Below are 25,434 nucleotides of genomic sequence, written 5' to 3' on the forward strand. Positions count from 1 at the left end.
CATAGCTGGGCAGCAAATATGAATACATCAGGATGCTCTTTATCGACTACAATTCGGCATTTAACACCATCATTCCCTAAAAGCTGATCAGCAAACTTCAAGATCTGGGAGTTAACATCCAACTGTGTAATTGGATCATGGATTTCTTCACCTCCAGGACACAATCAATGAAGATTGGTAAGGAAACTTTCCTCCATAATCTCCATTAGTACTGGAGCACTACAGGGCTGTGTTCTTTGCCCCTTGCTTTACTCACATTACACCTACAATTATGTAGCTTGGTATGACATTAACACTATCTACAAATTTGCTGATGGTAGTGGGTTGTATAAAGGGAGGGAGATTGAAAACCTGATTGAACGGTGCCCCGATAACAAAACGAAGAAGCTGATTGTTGATTTCAAGAAAGGAAAGCCAAAGGTATACAAACCAGAGATCATTGGGGATCAGAAGTGGAAAGGGTAAGCACATTTTGGTTTTTAGGAGTCACTTTCCTGGACCGAACACACCAATGGCATCATGAAGAAAGCAGGAGTTTACAGAGGTTTCGTATGACACCAGAAACCCAGACAAATTTCTACAGAGGTGTGGTGGAAAGTGTGTTGACTGGCTGCGATCACGATCTGGTATGGGCGCACCAATACATCTGAGCATAAAGCCCTCTAAAAGGTGGTGAACATAGCCAAGGACATCACAGGGAAACCCCTCCCCACTATTGAGCATATCTATAGGGCACGCTGCCATCAAAGACCCTCACCATCCAGCACAAGCTCTGTTCTCACTGCTGCCATCAGGAAAGAGGTATAGGTGCCACAAGACTCGCACCAACAGGTTCAGGAACAGCTGCTACCCCTCCACCATCAGACTCCTCAATGACAAACTCAATCAGTGTGATAGTACAGGTCTATCACCAATGTACATAGTGTATATAGTTACTGTACCTAGACTGTGCTTACAGCGATTGGCTGAGAGCTAAGCCACTCCTATTGTCTGGGCCTTAAAGGGTTGTGTCCCGAGCCAGGTCGGATCATTCCGGACTGGTCGGCCACCTGTGAAGAGCTCCGGTCTTTTGCTAATAAAAGCCTTGGTTTGGATCAACAAGTCTTTGGTTCTTTCGACGAGCTCTACAATCAGAAACTCATAAGAACGCTTATCCACTTTATTGATTTTATTTTTGTTCTATCTGTATTGCAGTCAGTTTGTGTACATTCATTATCTGTTTACAGTTCTTTATTTATTTACATGCTCACGCTGTGTACAGTTTATTTTTTGCATGACCTATTAGTAGTTATTCTGCTGCGCCCACAGGAAAAAGGAATCTCAAGGTTGTATGTGATATCATGTATGTACTCTGACAATAAATCTAATTAAAATTTGTTAGCAATGTAATATTTTTTTGAAAATGCAGCAATTGCAACAGTTCTGGTACGAACTTGTGGTACAATATGAAAGGGTTTAAGTCATGCAGAGTGACAGAAATTCCCAAGATCTCAGGAAAGCTAATTGTAATTATATGGCTGCATGTGTTCACTTGGATGGACCTACACCTCATTACATGGCCATGTCGGAATGCTGGAATTTGGTCAAATTGTCAGATAATGCTTCCTTTCTCTGTTTAATTCCCTGAAGGTCCTTTTGAGTTTTTTTTAGGGAGCTTTCACACAGATCTCACAGCCAGCATTTATTAAACAAGTTTTTCTTTCCATTTGCAAATCAATTTTGATGAAAAGTTTTTCTTTTAAGTTGTTGATGGTTTTTAAATTCTTTTGTAACACCTTGTTAAAATACAATTCCGTCTCCAGAAAATGCCTTTGATTATGGCAGAATCACCATGTTCGTCATCAGCAGATAATAACTGCATATCAGTACGTCAACTCAGGATTTTATTTTGCTGGAAACCTTATGCTTTAATATCTGAAGTTTATATAGCCAATTGAATATTTATATCTTGGCAGTCAATGGCAATGCTTTACAAAGATTTAGGTTATTTTATTTGACTAGAATTTGTATTGGAATGTGAATTTCTGAAAAGGCATTTAACACCAGTAAACAAATATTTTCCGAGTGTTGGTTATGGCTGGGTTATCATTCTCAAATCCATTTTACAAAGTGACTTAAACTGGAGAATCTTCTACTGCAAATATATTGCTATTTGAAATTTAAACAAAACTTAGATCTCAAACGAGTCAGTAGCATTATGAAACCAACAGCGAAGTACACTGCAGAAAATTGCAAACCTTATTGCCATTAAAAACAAAGGCATTTCTGTCAGAACCGAGCTCCACGTCAGGTCTGCATGCTGGCCTTGCCCAGCCAACACGCATTTCTCCTGCTGTTACTGCCTCAAACTCAAAGTACCATTTTCCCGTCGTGACAGCATAGGTCTTCTCCACTCGAAAAAAACGGAGTCGGTCAACACTAATTTTTTCCACTGTTTCACCAGCTTAAAATATAAAATATCAAAACATTTGACATTAAATAACTGACAAACACAAAATTTCAAGTAAATTAATGTTTTAATGAAACATTCAATCAGGGGTAGCTTTCATCCATGCATCGTTACCAGGTGCCATACATCATTCCTGCTTTCTCCATCAGCCCAAAAGAATACTGTGTGTTTCAAATAAGATTATCTCTCATTATTCTAAACTCAGGTAAATAGATGCCTGTTCAAATAATTCTGATGAAGGATCATTAATTTGGAAGTTTAATTCTGTTTATCTCTCCATGGATGTTGCCTGGCCTACTGAGTATTTCAAGCATTTTATGCTTTTTATTTCATATTTCCAATGTCAGCATTTTTTTTATATTTACAGTCATACTTGGGCTGTATACTTACTTTGTGTGGAGACCCCCACATTCTAGGAATCAATATGATGAATCTTTATTGTACTCCCTCCATTTTATATACACCTTCTCTGCAATGGGGAGTAAATACCTGTCAAACTATAGACTAGGTGCAGTCTTAACAGGACATTTTGCAATTACAATAAAATGTCTTTACACTTGCTCTCAAATCTTCTTGCAATAAAGGCCAACTTCTGTCTACTTGCACCAAATACATTGGTTCCTTATTTATTTTAACCTCATAGATCCATGTTGACTCTGACCAATAATATTATTGTTTTTACATGCCATGTAACCATATTGTTAACAGTAGATTTTAGCATTTGCTCTGTTGGTGATGTCAGTCTAACTGGTCTGCAGTTCAATGTTTTCTCTCTCCCTCCTTAAATATTTTATAGTTTCCATTTTCTGGGAACAATACCAGAAACTGTGGAAATGTGTAATTTGACAACTATCCTCACGGCCACTTCTTCCAAATCATTGGGATGCAAGTAGCTAGGTCCTGGGGATAATGATGAGTTTATTGTCATATACATTGTAAAATGTACAATGTACCAAAGTTCTTATTTGCAGCAGTCAGTTTGTTTTCAAAAAAATACAACTAAATATCAATGACAATAGTATACTGAAAGTGTTTATTAACTTTCAATCCCATTAATTTATCCAGCACTATTTTTAACTCATGCTAATTTATTTTAGTTGCCTGTTGATTCAAAAAACAAGATACCAGAATGACTCAGGAGGTGGACAGCTTCTGTGGGAAAGTGAAACAGAAGTAAAACTTCTGGCTGAAGACCTCACACCAGGAGGTCTTCAATTCAGCCCCTGGTGTTCTCCACCATTTCTAGAAAATTCTGAAGTTTTCCCAGTCCTCTGAAATACTGCTCTTTATGGACGACCCCATTTTTTGATCAAATATTCTCTTTAATATCTCATTTGTCACAGGCAAGGCATTTTCTCATTGTGATTAAGAGACTGCCAGCTGCCCAATTACACTTAATTAACCCACAACCTCTTATGTTTTGGAGGGTGGGAGTAAACTGAGCACCCGGAGAAAATCCACATGCGTTACAAGTAAAAAGTATAAACTCCTTGTAGGTAGTGCAGGATTCAAACCTGGGTCACTGATGCAGTAACAGCATCACCCTAACTGCTGTTGTATAACTATGCCATAATATTTTGCTGTCTTGGATTTCTTTGTGGCTACAAAGAAGCCAAACACTTTGTTTAGAGAGGCACGATAAACTGGAACTGCCAGCACTTTGCCATTTAAGTACAGCAAGTTTTAAAAAACACCAAGATACAGATACTGCCAAATTGAGAACCCCACGGAGACATACAGATTAGAAAGATTGTCTCTATTAGTTTGCTCAGCTGATGAATTCCATGAGGAAACCAGATCTGGTATCCAACTGATTTCAAAGAGGATTGTTGGACAAAGCAAAAATTAGAAAGCAAAGGAAAAGCCAACCTTTCTCTAAAAAAAAATTGAAGTACAGCAGCTTGATGATGTTTAAGTTACTGGACTAAAAACCAACGTTCTGGACCTTTGATTAAAACATGAGCTGGAAACTTACTGAAGCAGTTGGGGAATATAATTTCAAGTAATTAAATAAACTTGGAACTTTACATAGAAAGCTGGTCTCAGAAAGATTTAAACATGAAAGTAGCAAAATGCTATAAAAGCCCATCTGCTTTTCGAAAATCTCCCTGGGTCGATGTGTGAATCTGCTCCCATTACTGGAGCGGACTCATCGTCGGCTCCACTGCTCAAAGGCATTTAGAGATGGAAAATAAGTGACAACATCTCCAATGTCATCGAGTTCCCACATACAATTTTTAAAAATTTACATAGAACAAGGACAGCACAGAATTGGCCCTTCAGCCCATGATGTCTACACCAATCATGATGCCAATCTAAACTAATCCTGTCTACTTATCAAGCAGAAGTAGGGAGTCACTTTGGGAGAGGTGCCCCTGCAGATCTTCATCCTGGGCCAAGCCATTTTATTCAAACACAAATTTATTGAAACTTTATTCAAACAGATGCTGCAGGCGGGGCACAACTGGGATGCTCTGCTGGCTGAATGTTTGCTCCCAATGGGTTGTGTGTTGCTTCAAAGAGCATTTACTTTTACAATTTTAAAGTTTTATTTAAACTTTAATTTAAAACTTTATTTATTCTTTAAAAAAATCATTTATTTATTTCCTTGTATTTTTTCTGTGTGTGTGTGTGTGTGTGTGTGTGTGTGTGTGTGTGTGTGTGTGTGTGTGTGTGTGTGTTTATATCTATATAAAAACACACACATGCTATAGTACAAAAACCTCAATTGTCCCATATATTTCTTTGCCTGCTGGTAATAACAGAAATATAAGCAACTAAAAATGTAATGGGTACACCAATTGTACATTTTAATCTGAGATGCAATGAGCTAGAATTAGAAAATTATCTCCAGAAGTTGTGTTTACTTTGTAAATATGCTGGGATTAAAATAAATACCTCATTTAAATCTAAGTCAGGGCAAAGAATATTTTACTTCAATTTATTTGAGATTCACTCAGATTATAGTTTTTGTTTTAATCTTTTGCTTCTTATTTAAATCTCAATTTCTCCAGTTTTTAAAATGTCCTTTCTGTTCTTGTATAGTCCAGGTGCCTAATACAAAAGTTAATTTAAGGATTTAGCACTAGTTCAGGTGCTTACATTACCATCAATTAAATCAGAGATCGTTTTATTCTCTGCCATTATTGATGTATTTTCTTGCAATATTTTCAGATACAACAAGGCATATTGTTGGAATAAAGGTTATTTTGTGCAATTTGTGGTTAGACTAAATAAAGAGCAGCAGGAATTGCACCTCAACTTAAAGAGAAAGTAAATTCCACTCCAGCTCCATAAAATCTGCACATTGCTTGCTTGTTTTCTGGAAATGAATGCCATTCTGTATTTTTCCATTGATTTATTTAGTTGGGAGAAAAGAAGCTCTTTGTGAGCTTCCTGCGTCAACTGATGCTGTAAGGTGTAGCAAAAATTACTCCAAGAAACTTCATCTTAATAATGAAGCAACACATCAAGATGCTCATTATCCGAAAGAGTCAACTTCAAACATACCTTATCATTGGAATATTTCATATGTCATTGGAATTAAATTTCTATTTCTTTATTGACTATGATACTTGAAGAATTCACTACATTTTAGATCGACCTTCTAAAATTATTGAATTGAGTTGTTGTGGCTGCACTCACCAGTTTCCTGGTCTGATGGTTCAATGTTGTAACCATATCCAATTAAAGTGCGAATTGCTTCACGTAAACTGTCTCTATTTGACTTTTTGGTTCGCTCGTCAAGAAGACTATATGGCACAAGTCGAGGGTTTCTTTTGTTCTTGATGTCCTACAAGAGAGACAGGTAATATTATCATACAGATTCTGGATTCCAATTTTATAGCTTTTTCCTTGCATTTCTCATTATAAAACCAATGATTAAAGTTAAATGAAGACAGAAAATGCGGGACACTATCAGAAGGCGAGGTGGCATCTACAGAAAGGAAAACATTTCAGGTTTCTGGCCAATGATCCTTCAAAAGCAACACTGCAAAATCTGGGACACTTGAGCAACATTAGCTGAACTTCTAGAAGATCAGTCAAAATCAAGGTTAACTTAATGTCAAGAGGACCATTCCAAACATATTTTTTAGGCAATACAGTACAAATTTGCAATAAAGAGGCTCTCTTTTATGCACAGATTCATTAGGATGTTACCAGGTTTGGCAGACTTGAGTTTTAAGAAGAGGCTGAATAGGCTTGAGATTTTTCTTCCTGGAGTATATAAGAGTTAAGGAACGCCATATCAAGGTTTGTAAAACCACAATGGGCAGAGATATAGTAAATAATCACAGCCATTTTCCCAGGGTAGGAAAGTTTAAAACTAGAAGCCATAGACGGAAGGTAAGGGGAAAAAATTAAAAGGGATATGTGAGCACCTTTTTCAGATAGTGCTTGGAATGTGAAATTAGTTGTCAGTCAAACTAGTAGAGATGGTTACAATAGCAACATTTAAAAAACATTCGGACAAGTACATGAATAAAGAACGTTTAGTGGGATATGAGCCAAGCGCAGGCAAATGAAATAATTTGGTCGGCATGGACAATTGCACAAAACTGATGACACAGAATATTTTAAAGTTTAAAAAATTGTTCAAAATTTAAAGTTAAACTTTAGCTGAAAAATACACAGTTTCATTTGATGTCAGGTAAGCTTTATGGCCTGAATTTACTATCAAGGAACCTGTGCAAAGATCAGAATACCCAACTGAGGTAAAAAGGGAAAACACAAAGCTGGAGAAACTCAGCATGGCAACCAGTGTACTCAATGTAGCAAAGAGAAAGATACATAACTGAAGCTTTAGACTGGAGAGGAGTCATGTGATGGAGTAGTGGCCGGTCGGGAAAACCAGCCCTCTCCAGGAAAATAGAGGAAAAAGCAAAGCATAACAGAAATAAAGTACAAGAAATAGAAGATAAAGATACAGAGATGAGAAAGAAGATGGCTTCCAAGAAGGAGAAAGTAAGAACAGCTGGAAAAAAAGTAAAAAAGTCACCAGAGAAGAAGGAAGAAGGCCTTACCTGCAGGAAGGAACAGGACGCTGTGGTGACGAGGAACGCCCGACCCTCGAGGTCAGTACCAGCCCTGCAGAGTCACGACCCACCAGCCGGTACACTACAAAAATGGCTCTTGGAGCCAAACAAAAGTGCACAATCAGAGGAGAAAGAGGACACTGGCGGGAGGGGGGTTCAGCAGAGGAGCGGGCTTTCACAGACCGAGCAGCCGAGAGACGCCTGACACCAGGGCTCTCAGCTGGAAGATAAGGAAGACAGCAGAAGAGAGTGCGAAGAAACAGTCATGGAAGACAGATGGAGGGAAGATCGACGAGAAGACCAACGTCAAGAAGCACAACAGACGAGCAGCCCAAGAGAGGAGGAACAGCAAGAAGAGGCCCAGCAAGAAGAGACCCGGCAAAGAGATACAAGCAGCTCATCAGGAAAAACAGAAGAGACACAGACACAAAGAGAAGAAGACACAAACACAGATACAGACACAGAAGAGGAAGAAGAAGACCAAGATCTTCAGAGAAATAGAAGGTAAAACTGATGGACAAAGAGAAATAAAAGGTAAACTGATGAACAGAATATAGATAAAGTCTTTTTTGAAGAAGAAATGAGATCACTAAAAGAATGGTTATCATTAGAATTTAATGCCATTAAAAGGAGAATGAAAAGAACAGAAGATAAAATGCAAAGTTTAGAACTGGTAATGACAGAAATAGGAAAAAGAGTAGAGAATGTGGAAGAGCGGGAAATGGCTGTAGAAATGGAAGTGAATGACTTAAGAGAAAAATTGGAAGAAAGTGACAAAAAAATTAAAGAGACACAAGAGTTGTAATCTCAGAAAATTGGTATGTTAGAAAATTATAGTAGGTGAAATAACATAAAAATAGTGGGCCTGAAGGAGGGTGAAGAAGGCACAGATATGAAGGAATTTATAAAAGGATGGATCCATAAGGTCCTGGGAATGACAAAAATGGGGGAAGAAATGGAAATAGAAAGGGCACAGAGCGCATTAGCTCCAAAACCACAGGCACATCAAACACCAAGATCCATCTTAGTAAAATTTTTCAGATACACAAGAGAAAATATACTGGAATGGGCAAAGAATAAAATTAGAGAAGATAATAAACCATTGGAATACAAGGGTCAAAAAATATTTTTTTACCCAGACACAAGTTTTGAACTCTTAAACAGGAGGAAGGAATTTAATACAGCGAAATCAACTTTATGGAAAAAAGGTTACAAATTGATATTAAGACATCCAGCCGTGCTGAAAATATTTATACCCAGGGAGCAAAACAGACTGTTCTTGGATCCAGAGAAAGCGGAAGAATTCGCAGAACGTTTGCAGGAAAGGAGAAGAGATGAAGAGATGTAACAAGAATGAAGAATGGCGATAACGTATATATAAAGATGTAAAAACAATGTATATGTAAAGAATTAAAGAGGGAAAATAAAAGGGAAGGAAGGGAGTAAGGTGGGGAAAAAAGAAGAGAGAGCTTTGTTATATGTGTTTAAAAAAAGTGTTTTCTGGAGAGGGCTGGGTGGAGGGGTAATAACCGTCACTGCAAAATCAGTTGACGCTGTGAACAAGATAGCAACCCAAGTGAAAAGGGGAGTTGTGATTGCCTGGCAAGGGGTATGGGGCAACTCAGAGAGGGGGGAACTTTTGGGGTTAAGGTATTAGTGGATGTGGGGACTGCGGGGGTACTTTATGTCTTAAATGTGTTGTCGTATATTAAGTGTAATAAGAGAAAACTAAGAGAGGAAAATGGGGAAAAGGGGGATGGAGGTGGCAAAGAAGTGGAAAAGAGATGTATGCAAGATATAAGATGGCCATGTTGAACTATATGACTATAAACATTAATGGAATACATAAACAAATTAAAAGGAAGAGGCTATTAAATTTATTGAAGGAGGAAACACATCTAACTGAAGCGGAACATAACAAACTAAAGAGAGACTGGGTCGGACACGTAACGGCACCATCCTATAATTCAAAAGCTAGAGGTGTAGCCATACTAGTTAACAAAAATGTACCAATCAAAATAGAGGAGGAAATAATGGATCCAGCAGGGAGGTATGCAATAATAAAGTGTCAGATATACTCAGAATTTTGGAATTTGCTCAATATATACGCACCTAATGAGCGGGGTCAAAAGTTTATGCAGGATATTTTTTTGAAGATTGCGGACACACAAGGAAATATATTGATAGGAGGGGATTTTAACCTTAATTTGGACCCAATGTTAGATAAAACTGGACAAAAGACAAGTAAAAAGAATAAAGTAGCCAAATTTATGGTTAAATCAATGCAGGAAATGAAACTTATGGATATATGAAGGAGACAACACCCAAGAGAGAAGGAATTTTCATATTATTCGAGTAGGCACAAAACTTACTCAAGGATTGATTTTTTTTGTTGTCAGCCCACATTCAAGGGAGAGTTAGGAAAACAGAATACAAATCTAGACTACTATCAGATCATTCACCCCTATTATTAGCAATAGAACTGGAGGACATCCGACCAAGAACATATAGATGGAGGTTAAACTCCATGCTACTTAAAAGATAGGAATTTAGGGAGTTTATTGAACACCAAATTAAAACATTTTGAAATAAACACAGTATCAGTGAAAGACAAATTTATATTATGGGACACAATGAAAGCCTTCATTGGAGGGCAGATAATAAGTTATGTGACTAAGATGAATAAGGATTACAATCAGGAAATAGAGCAGTTGGAAAGGGAGATAGTAAGTACAGAAAAGGAATTAGTAAAAAAGGATGATAATAACGTAAAGGAGAGAACTCGCGGGAAAAAAATTAAATACGAAACATTACAAACGTACAAGGTGAAGAAGAACATAATGAAAACAAAGCAAAAGTATTACGAACTGGGAGAAAAAAACACATAAAATATTAGCCTGGCAACTGAAAACAGAACAAGCTAAAAGAACAATACTGGCATCAAGGAAAAAGGACAAACAAATTACATATAATCCAACAGAGATTAATGAAAATTTTAAGGAATTTTATGAACAACTGTATCAAACTGAGGGGAAAGATGATAAAATAGAGGAATTTTTAGCTAAAACTGAACTGCAAAAATTGCAAGAAGGGGAACAAAACAAACTAATAAAACCATTGGAAATAGAGGAAATACAGGATATATTAAAAAAGCTGCCAAACAATAAAACACCAGGAGAGGATGGATTTCCAATAGAGTTTTATAAAACATTTAAAGAGTTATTAATTCCTCCTCTCCTGGAAGTAATGAACCAGATAGAAGAAACACAAAACTTGCCAGATTCATGCAAGACAGCAATAATTACAGTAATACCAAAGACAGGGAAGGATCCACTAACACCAGCATCATATAGACTAATATCTCTACTTAACTCAGACTATAAGATAATAGCAAAATTATTAGCAAACAGATTGCCTGATTATGTACCTAAAATAGTAAAACAAGATCAAACTGGATTTATTAAGAAAAGATGAACCGCGGACAATGTCTGCAAACTTATTAATCTAATTCATGCAGTTCAAGGAAATAAGAAACCAACAGTGGCTATTGTTCTGGACGCAGAAAAAGCCTTTGATAGAGCAGAGTGGAATTACTTATTTAAAGTATTACAGAAATTCAATCTACCAGAAAAATATATAAATTGGATTAAAGCATTGTATAATGGACCGTTGGCAAAGGTAACAGTAAATGGATATGTATCAAGTCACTTTAAATTAAGAAGGTGAACTAAACAGGGATGTCCACTATCCCCCTCATTGTTTGCCTTAGAAATAGAACCTTTGGCAGAACTGATAAGAATAGAAAATAAAATAAAAGGGATAAAAATAAAGGAGAAGGAGTATAAAATCAGCTTATTTGCAGTTGACATCATAGAATACCTAACAGAACCAGGGGTACCAGTAAAAGAATTACATAAGAAATTGAAGGAATATGGAGAAATATCGGGGTACAAGAGAAATGCAATTAAAAGTGAAGTGATGCCAATGAGTAACGCAGACTATACAGAATTTAAAAAAGAATCACAATTTAAATGGCAAGCACAAGCAATCCGATACCTAGGGATCAGGTTAGATAATAACTTAAGCCACTTGTACAAACTAAATTATCAGCCACTAATAAAGAAATTGCAGGAAGACTTAGAACATTGGAAAGAATTACCGCTAACATTGATAGGGAGGATAACTGCATTAAAATGAACGTGTTCCCAAGGATACAATACTTATTTCAAACATTACCAATTCCCTTAACAGAAAAATTCTTTAAGGAACTAAAGAGAATAATAGGGAAATTCTTGTGGAAAGGGAGGAATCAAAGGGTAATGTTAGATAAATTAACAGAGAGATATAATCAAGGTGGTTTACAGTTACCAAATTTTAGAAATTATTATAGAGCCACACAATTGAGGTATTTATCAGATTTTTACCAGACAAGGGAAAAACTAGACTGGATGAAGATAGAGCTAGCTAAAATAGGGGAAAAGGTACTGGAACATATACTTTATAAGCGGGATGAAAAGCTGGTGCAATATAAAAACTCACCAGTACTGCATCATTTACTTAATACATGGAAGAAGATCCACTTAGAAAGGAAAAAAACAAATTATCAAATACCAAAATTACTACTGACGCAATTCCGTGAATCCCTTTTACAATAGACAAACTTTCCTTTAGAGAGAATGGGAGAGAAAAGGAATCAAAAGAATAGAAAACATTTTTTGGGAAATAATTTATTAACATTTGAACAGTTGAAGTACAAATATGGAATAACTCATGGCACAATGTTTGCATATCATCAACTGGGAAGCAGCTTGAGATTACCTGAAGGAAGCAGATTTGAATATGTGATTACAGACACAATGATAATCAAAAGATTTATAACCAACATGTACATTAAGCTGCAAGAGAAGGAAAAGGAAATAAACTATAAACCTAAGCAGAAGTGGGAAAAGGATCTAAACATAAAGATAAAAAATGAAGTATGGGAAAAGTTCTGTTCTGGAACTATGAAGAATACAATAAACACAAGGTTATGCATGATCCAGTATAATTGGTCACACAGGGTATATATTACTCCTCAAAAATTAAAAAAACGGGATTCAACATTATCAGATTGATGTCTTCGCTGTAAGAAGGAAATAGGAACAACATTACATGCAACTTGGGCATATATGAAAGTAAATACGTTTTGGGAAGAATTAAATCAGATACTAAGTAAAATTACAAAAAATAACATACCAAAAAAACCAGAGATATTTCTTTTCAGTAACATTAAAAGTAGAGAATTAGGCCTCAAAATGGATAAAGTGCAAAAAAAAAAATTATTATGATAGCCTTAGCGATAGCAAAAAAATGTATAATGTCATCTTGGAAAATGGAAGAGTGCATGAGTTTACAACAATGGTGCATGGAAATAATAAATGTATTCCATTGGGGAAAAAAACATATAAATTAAAAAATAAAGTCACAATGTTTGAACAAATTTGGGAACCTTACATGGAACATATCAAAAAAAGCTTGCCTATGACCTCCTCCCCTAAAATGAGAATGAAAATGATAAGACGACAAAACGACTAGATTCAGCGTGTAATAAATAGATCACGCATTTTTCTAGTTTATTTTCCTTTGTGTGAAAATATTGTTTTATGGTTTTATTGTATTGTATACGTTGAATATTTATGGGTATTGGAGGGGGGTGGGTCAAAGGAAGGGAGGGAAAGGGAGAAAAGATCACTGTGTAAATTTAATGAGATACTTTTGTACATATTTGGGTTGATATGGTTCACAGTATGAAAAATTAAAAAAAAATTAAAAAGTTCTAGACTGGAGAAACTCAGCATGGCAACCAGGGTACTTAATGTATCAAAGAGAAAGATACATAACTGAAGTTTTAGACTGGAGAAACTCAGCATGGCAACCAGTGTACTTAATGTAGCAAAGAGAAAGATACATAACTGAAGTTTTAGGCTTGAGCCCTTCATCAAGGAATACAAAATGTTTTTGCAGCAGTATTGTTGGGCATGCAGAGATGTCTGATTCCATTCAATATAAGTCTCAATCACCTGTTGGATGCCATAGGTCCACCCTTGCTTGATTCTATCTTTAGCCCAGACATTATGCGCGTTTTCTGCCAGTTTATCAACCAATACCTCCTGGGCTGTGTGTAATTTGACATCTGAAATTTCCAGCGGGGCAGGCTTATAGCCATTTGACATCATGTAACTAAAGGTCAATAAAAATAAGGCATAAATAAAATCACATTTTAAAATGCACAAAAAATATTTTAAAATAAGCAGAATTTGATCAATTTGTCTCTAAAAGAAAACATAATAGATTAAAAATTACATTTTCTACAAAGGCAAACCTACCTATGATCAAAAGAATGATTAAAAGTTGAAAATTGTTAATGTCCCACTTGAAAATTAAAACCTCCTTACATAATTGTAGTGTTTAATTTCTGTATCATTGTAAATCTCAATAAAAATATCTTTAAAAACTTAAAAACTGTTGGAGATACATTCTGTTCAAATCAATTCAATTAAAAAAAATATTTTACTTAAAATTTTCCATCCATGTAATATATTTTTTACATAAGCAAAATTTGATTAAATTTACAATGATTATATGGTAATTTACCCCTCTGCTCCAACATATTCCCCCACTAAAAAAACATATTGTAATAGAAATAAATATAATATATAGTTATATAGAAAAAAAATATATAAAAAAAGAAAAAAGAGAAAGAGAAAAAATATTCTGGAATGCACACATTGGGATCTTACAGTATTTATATAGCAACTTCTGGGAAGGAGATTATTACAGGTCTTAAGAGGCCTGAGATATATTTGTCCCTAAACTTTGGATATATGGGCTCCAATTTTGTAAGAAAATAGAATATTTATTTCTTAAATTGTATGTAATTTTCTCCAAAGGTATACAGCTTTGAATTTCCATTTTCCATCTTTCTGTACCTAAATGAGCATCTGATTTCCAAGTCACTACAATGCACTTCCATGTCACAGCTAAAGCTATTTTAATAAATTTCACTTGATAAAATGATAATTTTAATTTAGGTCTTGTTCCTTCCATGTTCCCCAATAAAAATAAATCTAAATTTTGTGGAAAAACAATATCAGTAATCTGTTCTAGAAACTTACCTAATTCCACCCAGAAGAACATGACCAAGTAGAATGTAAAAAAGTTCCTATTTCTTCACCACATCTAAAATATTTATCTGATAAATCCAATTTCATTTTATGCAATTTTTGTGGTATTAAATATAATTGATGTAAATAATTGTATTGAACTATATTATATCTAACATTTATAATAATTGTCATACAATCTTGACAAAGATCTGCCCATCTTTGCTCAACTATAATATTTAAATCTGCCTCCCATTTCTGTTTAGATTTATGAATCAGAATTGATTCAATTCAATATTTTAAAAAAAATCAATACAAATCTTTTCTGTTTCCTTTATTTTTAAAACATCAAGAAACATTAACATTAGCAAACAGTAACTATCTGATTGATACCAGTCATCAGTCAAAAGTCCATGCGACTGTCCAAAATAGATAAAGATATACCTGCAGATTAATGATTTCTTTATGCTCAGGCAGACTCATTCGAAGACCGTGTTATGTATAGGGGTTTCTCAAAGGACAGATAAGTAAAACATACTCCTTTTTCAATTCAATAAGGTATCAACATTTTAGAACAAGCCTTTCCAAATGTAATCACTCAAAGAAGAAAATGGTCCTGAATTTCCTACAGCGCCATCTCTTTGTGCTCAAATTAATCTCACATACAAATTTCACAGTGTCACTTGCTGAGCTGAGCAAGAAACATCCAGCTGCAAGGGGCACTTCACTGGTCTTGGTTTAGAAGCCACTGAAGCAATTGCTTGAGGTGTCATTCAACAGAACCTTCAAGGTCAAAGATTAAAAAAAAGGGAAAAACTAGTCTGTGAAAAGTTTTTATGTTTGGAATTAGGCTTGGTAGTGACCATTATTCAGGTATTAAAGAATCAAAAGGCAAATGTTGCAAGTATGCAACTCCATAGCTGATGTGACTTGAATTGTTTGCTGACCTTGTGCAATATACCTGCATAAACCAGTTGCAGGTCATTCCCTGGAATTGGGCACAACTAGCAGAATGAGCAGAGGCCACAGATAATATGACAAAGGACGATGAGGAAGAGGGAGGGAACTGATTGCTTCTTTTTGGCTGGGCTGCAAAACCTGACCAAGAACAAAATGAGCTACAATATGGGAAACTAGATCCTTTCTACTTCTGGCCTCAGGTGACTGAAATCTTCTTTCCCAGATCTTCTCCATTTCTCTTCCAGCTGAAGATCAGGAATTTCAAGGCTAACCTCTGTGATAAAGCAATACCATTATAATCCAATGCTGATTTTTCATGAAAATGGGGTATAATTTTTGGCTTAACATGTTGTTTCTCAGATTATTAATTTCTCATAGCAAAGATATTAAACCCAACCAAAATCGCTGATCACAATCATCTGTAACTTGTTAAAAAATAGCAAGATCCTGTGATTTATCTTATATATCTCCAGCCAGTCACTTTTTAAAAATAATCATTCACATAAACTTATTATTTGAGATCCTGAATGAAACTTCCATAATCCTGAAAGCTCATGCAATTCCAATGCACTGAGTTGGTTCATAATTGGCAAATATATACAGCATTTTGAAAAGGTGACAGCAGGATTGCAAAGCATCATAATAAATGACTGCCTAGACTTGTCTTTAAAGAAATCCTTTCAGCAACATTCTCAATACTGGAATAAACTTACTTTTTGGGAAGCTTCATTCTTTGTAAATCTTCTTCAGCTTTTGGTTTAATGTGAACTACATGGCAACCAAAAGCCAGGAGGGTCCTGCAAAGAACAACACCACAAATAGATTTAAAATGCAAATGAAAGAAAAAATATAATTAATTGTTTTTTATCATCCAAGATTTTGAAACTTACTTTAAAGTTTCAAGGGACATTTGTAAATTATAATTTCTCTCTTGTTCTGGTAACTTATCAAAATTCACCAAACAAGGGTGCTGTCTCTTGTTGTCATCTCGCACCTGAACAGGAAGCAAGGAAGTCAGTAGTTTAAAAGAAAGCAAAGGATCATCAACTATTCCATGGGTGAATTGATCAGCATCTGTTAATTAATGATTTTTTGAGTGGAAAAAAAGTATTGTATGGGCAAGTATGTGCGAAGAAACTTGAAAGGATCTAGGCTGTGAGTGTTCAGGTAAAGCAAATGTTCTTCCTGACACTGTTTCTAATATACATAGAGCAACTCCTTACAAGGTAATGTCAAATCAGGTACAGAACAAGATTTAAATAAGAAAATAATGATTTATTTGAGGGAAAACAATAACAAAATGTTTACAAAGAGAATGAGTAAATTATTAATTTCATATTTTTTTAAATGACCAAAAATAATCAAAATTTAAAAGGATGGAAGTCCATACATATAATTGTGAATTTCCAGTTCCCAAGTAGTTCACTGGTGTCAATTAAGTTTTGTGTATTGTTGAAAGAAATTGTAACTGCTGACCCAGAATTAATTAACTGTGGGTGGAGTTTGGAAAATTCTAAAGTAGCATTTTGTGTGACTCAACTGATGTGTTTAGTTTTCGCTTAATCATCCAAGTTTAACAACCTAACTGCAAGGATGAGCCAGTCATATGTTATTTTATGATTTGCCTTCACCTGAAGCTAATGTTGTATTTGGACATGGCAATGAATCTCACCATTCTTGTTATTACTTTAATAGCAAATTGTAACCACATTGAATTTGTTAATCCAGAACAAACTTTGATTGTATAACACAATACTGCTACTGACTGACCACTACTATGCATGGGTAGAAAATCGCAGTGCTAGAAAAGATATCATGCCATTCATAAATGACATCAGAGCAATAAGTATTTCCTCCAGCAAAAAATGAAATTGTGATATGGAAAACAAGAAAAAACATTAAATTATGATAACATGTGAAACTTGCAGATTATTTTTTGCTGCATCAGCATCCCCATAATTCCTTATAATCATCCCATAATTCCTTATAATCATCCCATAATTCCTTATAATCATCCCAGAATTCCTTATAATCATCCCAGAATTCCTTATAATCATCCCAGAATTCCTTATAATCATCCCATAATTCCTTATAATCATCCCATAATTCCTTATAATCATCCCATAATTCCTTATAATCATCCCATAATTCCTTATAATCATCCCATAATTCCTTATAATCATCCCATAATTCCTTATAATCATCCCATAATTCCTTATCTTTGAAAGGTTTTTAAATGGTCTGATGAAGGTATGGAACCTTTTAAAAGTGATGTTCCCAACCACTTTGAATACAAAATAAACAGAAATTCACACGGACTCACACACTTAATGCAAGGAATTTAGGTGGAAATTTTTCATTTTAATCTCTTCCCTTATTTTGTTTAGAGTTCGGTGATCTTCACTTCTACCTAAAATTTCATTCTCCTCACTTCAAACGCTGCACAGGGCTGTTTTGTCAATTTAAACAGAAGTAATACAAATCTCTCGACAAATGATTTGAATGTATAGCTCATGACAACTTATCCACTGACTTCATTAATTCTGACTCTACCAGAAAATGTGTTCAGAATATTCATTTGCTATTTCTAACATAATATTCCTCCGCCAGTGATTTGTTTTTATAAATGCATCCATTTAGGACTGTTACAATATGATTATTACATGGTCTTGCATATATGAAATAGGGAAAATATGAACTAAAAATATTTTGTTTTAAGAAAATACCACAAGCAAGAATGGACAACACTGCAAAAATGATTCAGAGTGATGCAATGAGGATTAGGCTGCTGTGTGTGTGTGTCAATTGAGTCCCTTTTTAACTAAGTACTTCAAATTGTAACCTTTGAAATTCATGAGTCACTGCATTGTTTTCTTTGTCAGTTCACAATGTTTTGCAATGTAACTGCTTCAGTAGAAAACGTAGGGTTGGGACTGATAATAAGCAAACTTCCATGCAATTTCTATGATCAAACCTTTATATTTAAAATGGTTATGTTCCAAACTTCAATCACAATTGGTGCAGAATATTACACTGGGGAATAAAATAAAATTTGTGGTGCAGTTGGTCTCTGTTACATTGGCCAGGTGTATGGTATGCTAATATTAAATGATATTTAATGTCCACCCATTTTAATAATATTTAAACATTTGTAAACAATTTATTATAATCTCATGCAACATGATAGGAAGAGTTCATGTCACTTTCAATGATTTGTCCCTCTAATGGAACTAAACATTTGCTTCATGGATAGGTTCTGACAAATTGATTTCATTTTGAACATATTTTTATATGGAAGAGAAGAAATTAGATTTGCTCTGGTACATCTCAGTTAGAAACGAGACTAAGAATTAAGTTTGGGATATAATGCATTGAACTGATGGAGTTGAGGAATCGTATGGCACAGAACCACGCCCATCAGCCATCAAGTCCATCCATACGATCAAGGCACAGTGACACTAATCTGCTTTTGTTCATCCACACTCCCATTACCTCATCCCAGATTCTACCACTCAGCACACAGGGGCAATTTACAGTAGCCAATTAATCTACCAATGAGCATATCTCTTGGATGCAGAGGAAACTGGAGCAGCTGGAGGAAACCCACATGGTCACAGGTAGAACATGCAAACTCCACACTGTCAGCACCAGAGGTCAGGATTGAGCTTGGATGAGAGAAACATAGAAAATGCACATGCAAGAATCTTGAGTGAAAAAGGGAGATGAGGTTATGTGGTTTTTGTATGTTTGAATTTTCATATTATGGTATTTGTATAATTTAAGGGATAGGGAGGGGAGGGAGTAAAGAGGGGGAAATAAGGACCCTGTAAATCATGTTATGTAGAAAGAGAATTTAATATTTTGTTTATTGGATTTGCATAAATCTTTGGAAAATCAAAATAAAATATTCAATAAAAAACACGGTGTCTGCATATTTTCATTTTCTACTTCCAGGGTCCTTATGACGTTGGCCACGTGAATTGGCCATTATCCCCTGTTGGGAAACAACATCCATGGAGAGAAATGGTCAGTCAACTTTTCGGGCTGGGACCTTTCATCCTGACCCAAAATTTTGACTGACCATTTCCATCCATGAATGCTGTTGATTAGTTGAGTTCCTGCTACCTTTCATTGAACATAGGCTGTTTGAGCAGTGAGGCCTCAGCTCTCATCACTGCACCTCTGCTGGAGTTTACAGCTTGCAGTGAAAATCTTCATCAAAACTTTTGGCTGCAAATTATTTTTTCCCAACTTCTTTCTCTGAACATATTATCGAAAAAGCAAAACTTGCCTTTTGTATTCTCTCCTCTCTAAAGCCCATTTCCCCATGCTGTTCACTATATATTCCACCAACTCACAATATTAACAGGTCGTGTGTGACTGAAAATTGCATTAGCAATCTAAATATATCACCAGAAAGCTGCTCTGTTTCCATTTCTAGCCAGTAGTGTACTTTGGAATATTGCACTTTCCCAAAAGGGGATAATAGCCAATTCACATGACCAACATCATAAGGACCCTGGAAGTTAAAAAAAAATGAAAATCTGCAGACACCATGTTTTTTATTGAATATTTTATTTTGATTTTCCAAAGACATGCAAATCCAATGAACAAAATATTAAATTCTCTTTCTACATAATATGATTTACAGGGTCTTTATTTCCCCCTCTTTACTCCCTCCCCTCCCTATCCCTTAAATTATACAAATACCATAATATGAAAATTCAAACATACAAAAACCACCTAAAAACTGTCAAAGATAACAATCCTCCTCGAAGCTAGAAGACCCTGGATGTTAAATAAAAATAGATAAGGGCAAAAACACCTGTCATCTGTGCCACATTCCCCATTTCATACTCTTAATCCTTTAACTGATGAGACAGATTGTTTCTTTTCTCTTATTCAGTGGGGAGAGAGGGTTATGAATTATATCTGTGCACCTATATGCCTCAGATACGGTTCCCACACTTCAACAATGTGTCTTATCTCTTCCATAAATTGTAGGTGATTTTCTTCAGGTAAGTGCAACGCTGTATTTCAATATTCCATCGTGCGATATTTAGCTGGGAGTTGGACATCCATATCACCACTATACACTTCCTGGCTACTGACAAGGTGACCTTCACAAAATGAATTTGGTGTTTGTACAGTCTAACTGTACTTCTACTTACACATCGCACCAAAAGCACATTTCCAAACTTTCTAGCTTGGACTTGTGTAATTTTATTGGTATGAGGTATAACTGATGCAAGAAATTATATTGCATCAGCATGTATCTGGCATTAACATTTCCTGTCAGGGAGATATCAGAAATGTGCCTCAGGTGTGGGTTAGAAATTGGAACCTTTATACAGTCCAGATGGACCTGAGCGAAGGTGAGACCTTTTTAGTTGAATCATATTGATCAAGCGGGTTTATTAAGGATAGATATTCTGCTGATAATGTAACTAAATTAGTTTAATTAATATTTCATGGTCCAACTTACCAATGGTCTTATCATTAGATGTCGACAGGGTGGAATGGTGTTTTTTATTTAAATAAGTGTTGGAAAAATTTAAGTGGACCAATGTTTATAAGTTGGATAAAGGCAGTATATAAACAACCAAAAGCTAGAGTTATGACGAATGGGCTTTTATCTGAATCTTTTAATTTAGAGAAATCCACTAGACAGGGTTGCCCTCTGTCACCAGCAATACTTGCATTGGTGATTGAACCTTTATCACAATTAATAAGACAGGAAAGGTATATCAAAGATATTAAAATAGGTTTGGATGAATTTAAGATTAGTTTGTTTGCGGGTGATGTGTTTATTTATATAACAGAACCACAAGATTCATTGAAAGTTTTGCAGGAAAAGTTAATAGAATATGGAGAATTATCAGGGTATAGAGTGAATTGGAATAAAAGTGAACTTATGCCATTACCTGAAGCTGATTATTCTGTTTGTAAAGGAGTATCATGTTTTAAATGGACTGATCAAATTAAATATTTAGATATTAAAATAGATAGACATATAAATCATTTATATGTTTTAAATTATTTGCCGTTATTTTCTGTAATTAAATGGAAAGACTTGCTGTTAACTTTAGTTGGTTGACTGACTTGTATAAAAATGAATGCATTCCCTAGGCTTCAGTATTTTTTTCAAACTATTCCTTGCAATATTCCTAAAAAGTTTTTTTTAAAGATTTGAATACAGTAGTTATGAAATATTTATGGAAGGGTAAACTAGCAAGAGTTTCTATCATAAGTTAACATGGAAATATGAATTTGGGGGATTACAACTTCCAAATTTTAAAAATTATTATAAGGCCAGTCAGTTAACATTTATTAATAGAATGTTTGATCTTGATAGTTCTTTGAGTTGGGTGGATATAGAATTAAATAGAATTAGTGAGGATAGAAGGGATTAATTTGTTAATAAATGGAATGTTAAATTGTTAAGTTCTTATGTTGCCAATTTTATCTAATTTGATGGATATTTGGGATGGGATAAATAAAGAAATTGGTACTCAAGGTAAAATATCTAGATATTGTATCAGAGTAAACTTTCTCCTTTTATGGCTAATAATTACCTTAAGATTGGGATCAGAAAGGGATTAAAATAGTAAATAACTGTTATGAATTAGGTCGATTTCTTTCATTTGGAAGAATGAAATAAAGATATCAAATACCAATTTGGACCCTTTTTTGTTAAATCGATGTTGTAAGATTCCTTTGGGAAGAATTTGTTTCTCGAAAAGTCAAAATATGAAATGGTGGTTCATGATGGAGGGAAAAAATTAATTTGTTTCTGAAATATATAAATTACTGTAATAGAAAATGTCTAAAATTGATTAAATGGGAGAAAAATTTGAGAGTTGATTTGGAGAGAGACCATTGGAAGACTATTTGTAATGATAGTATGACAAAAATTATAAATGTCCAGTATAGACTTGTAACTTATAATTTTATACATCAATTATATTTAAAAAGATATAATTTGATATTTTTCTGATTTGTGATTTTGACGTAATGGTCAGAAAGATGCTTTTTTACATTCAGTATGGACTTGTGATAGGTTAAACCTTTTTGGTTTTGTGTTAAGGATTGTTTACACAATATTTTTGAAATAAAATTTTCTTTAGATATAAATTTTTTTTATTTGGGGATATAAGTGGAATTTGTTTGATAAATAAATTGGATAAATTTCAAATAGCTTTTCTGAGACTGGCATTAGCAGTGGCGAGGAAATATATAACAAGTTCGTGGAAAGATCAGATAGAACTTAGTTTACAGAGATGGCATTCAGAATTAAGGACGTATTCTGTTGGAAAAGATAATGTATAATTTGAGGGATAAATATATTTTTAGGAAGATTTGGAGCCCATATTTGGATTATTTTAATTGGAAAATTTGAAGATTTTTATTTGAATATAGTGGGGTTTCCTCATTCCACGCCTCATTCCATGATGTATCAATTTTTATTTTGGTTTTCTCCACCTTTTTTCTCTTTTTCTTTATTAGGGGTAATTGGGGTATGTTGAGTAGAGATGGGAGAAGGGGAGTGTATTATCGTAGGGGTTAGGGGTGGTTAGAAGGTTTTATTTAGAAATATAAATCATGTTAAATAGTTGTATTATTGTAGCGGTACGCTTGGAGGGAGTGGGCAGAACCAGTGCTAACAGTTCCTGTCTTGTGACAGCTAGACATAACAGCCTCCTATCTACTGGCAACTAGCCACTAAAGCCACGAGGCATAGTGACTCAGCAGCACCCATAGGTCTACTGAGAAGCTCTGGCCTACTCAACGTAGCTATGTCATGAGGTTGTTAGCACTTCAGATGTCATGATGCCAGGTCACATTTTGTATGTCGATATTAAGCTTGATAACCCTGTTATAAACGCTCTTCTCTTTGCTGCCTGACACTTCAGGTGTGGTCTTGTTATTTCAACATGATGGTTATGAACACTAACATCATCTACCACAGTATGTGGGGTAGAGATGGGAGGAGGGGGTGTATTATTGTAGAGGTTGGGGTGGTTTGAAGGATTTTTTTGTTTTTTTTTAATATATAAACCATGTTAAATTTAAGGATATAGTTATATTATTAGTATAATCATAGTTGCTTATATTTTAAATAAAATATTCCAAAAAAGTAGTTCATTTCTGATGGAATGAAATGAAGATATGGAAGATGCTCAGAAAAAAGTTAGGCCTTTCAAGCAATCAACCAAAAAAGTAAATATAGCATTCCACAAAGCATACCATGAAAATTATTTGCTGTATTGTTATCACATAAACGTTACTCAGAATTGAATTTAGATAATAACATGCAATGAACAAACTTAGAAATATTTTGTAGTGTTTTACAAAGGTATTAAAATAGTGACAATGTTAACTATTGAAATGTAATTATGCAATAGCAATGTAGGATTGGCAGCTCATTTCTTGTTGGTTTTCATCGCCAAAACAGTAAGATGGACTCTCAGCAAACAGAAACCTCTCTCAGGAGAATGAATGGATCAAGTGAACCCAGTCATCAGTTCCTTACCTTTCCATATGTCCAGCCAAGCTCAATTTTGTTTGTTGCCCAAAGTTCATGAATATTTTCAGCCAGTTTGCTCTGGACTTTCTCAAGGTGCGAAGGTAAAACAATCTGAATAAAATAAGTAATTGACTGTTGCTCCATTTTAAAATGGCAAGCATGAACAGTTAAAATGATTTTCTCTTTTATAATGTGATGTTTTCATTCAGCATTTGTTAAGATTTCGAGAAATTTCTTTAAATTAATATATTTTTGAGGAGGAGGGTGGAGATTAAAGAGTTCTGAAAAAATAGTGCAACAGAAACATATTCAGAGATGAAAGACCAGGGTTTCAAAAATAATTTCTCATTTTACATTTAAAAATTTAACAGTTCAATATAAACCACAAATATTTATTGAGTCCATCACAAGCTAAATACTGTACCTGACAGGTTAAAGCTGGAAAACTTTTACACTCCTATCCTGTTCATAGCATATTTCTCATTGAATAATATTGGCTATTGCTGCACTGGCTTCAAGAGGCCTGGATCACTGATCTCTAGCTATTAGTTCAAGTCCCATCCCTGCATCTTGGGAAGTTACCTGCAAACAATTAAATATACCTGGGATGCAAATATAATTTGGTCTACTAATGTTTCTCAATATCAGGAATGACCTGGGATGGACAGTTAATCTGGCGTTGCCACTGATCTTCACAGCCCATATGCAAAATAAAATAGCCACATTATTGTTCTTATTTTATGTTTCAAAATTGCAATTTTTAAATGAGGGTTCGAAAGAGTGAGCTTGTTGATATCAGCTTGCTATCTGCTTTTAAATTTTCATGAGAACATGATTGAATATCCAAATGATCAGTATTGCAACACTGAACAAGTACAGAATATATGTTTCTATCTTTACAAGGTTTAAACTCAAATGAAAATACATTGCCTATTAAGTATTACTGCATTTTTCACCATGGAAAGAGTTGCTACCAAATATCACAAAACAGAATAATACCAATCAACTCATGTTACAAATAACTAAATTCAGGAGAATCATTTCATGAAAGTTGGTTCAAAGATGTCAAAATTTATCTATAAGCCATTATCCAACACAGAAACTGCATTGATCTTTATAAATGACTTAATTATGTATTCTGTAATTGGGCCCTGTCCTATCTCAGATTCAACATGAAGTGAAGACCTGTTAAACAATCAGATACCCTACATGTGACTCACTGTATTCTTTCTGCACCTGATCAGACATGCGGAGAATTCTACAAGTGCTACAAAGTTATTTGGCTAAGGTCTATAATTATGTCCTATTGGAAGGAAATCC

General features: G+C 34.8%; 1 protein-coding gene across 2 annotated transcripts in view; it reads right to left on the reverse strand.

Moving 5' to 3' along the window:
• The window catches only part of ryr3 (ryanodine receptor 3), a 448,180-nt gene that overhangs the window by 288,560 nt on the left and 134,186 nt on the right, over positions 1 to 25,434 (reverse strand). For both annotated transcript variants that reach the window (XM_069916619.1, XM_069916620.1), the window contains exons 23-28: positions 24,121 to 24,225; positions 16,478 to 16,581; positions 16,301 to 16,384; positions 13,545 to 13,704; positions 6,095 to 6,242; positions 2,238 to 2,443 (exon numbers count right to left, since the gene is read on the reverse strand). In XM_069916619.1, the coding sequence (XP_069772720.1) occupies positions 2,238 to 2,443; positions 6,095 to 6,242; positions 13,545 to 13,704; positions 16,301 to 16,384; positions 16,478 to 16,581; positions 24,121 to 24,225 (807 nt within the window). The remainder of the gene's footprint in view (positions 1 to 2,237; positions 2,444 to 6,094; positions 6,243 to 13,544; positions 13,705 to 16,300; positions 16,385 to 16,477; positions 16,582 to 24,120; positions 24,226 to 25,434) is intronic.

This window comes from Narcine bancroftii, chromosome 2 (genome assembly GCF_036971445.1).
Source record: "Narcine bancroftii isolate sNarBan1 chromosome 2, sNarBan1.hap1, whole genome shotgun sequence".
NCBI lineage: Eukaryota > Metazoa > Chordata > Chondrichthyes > Torpediniformes > Narcinidae > Narcine > Narcine bancroftii.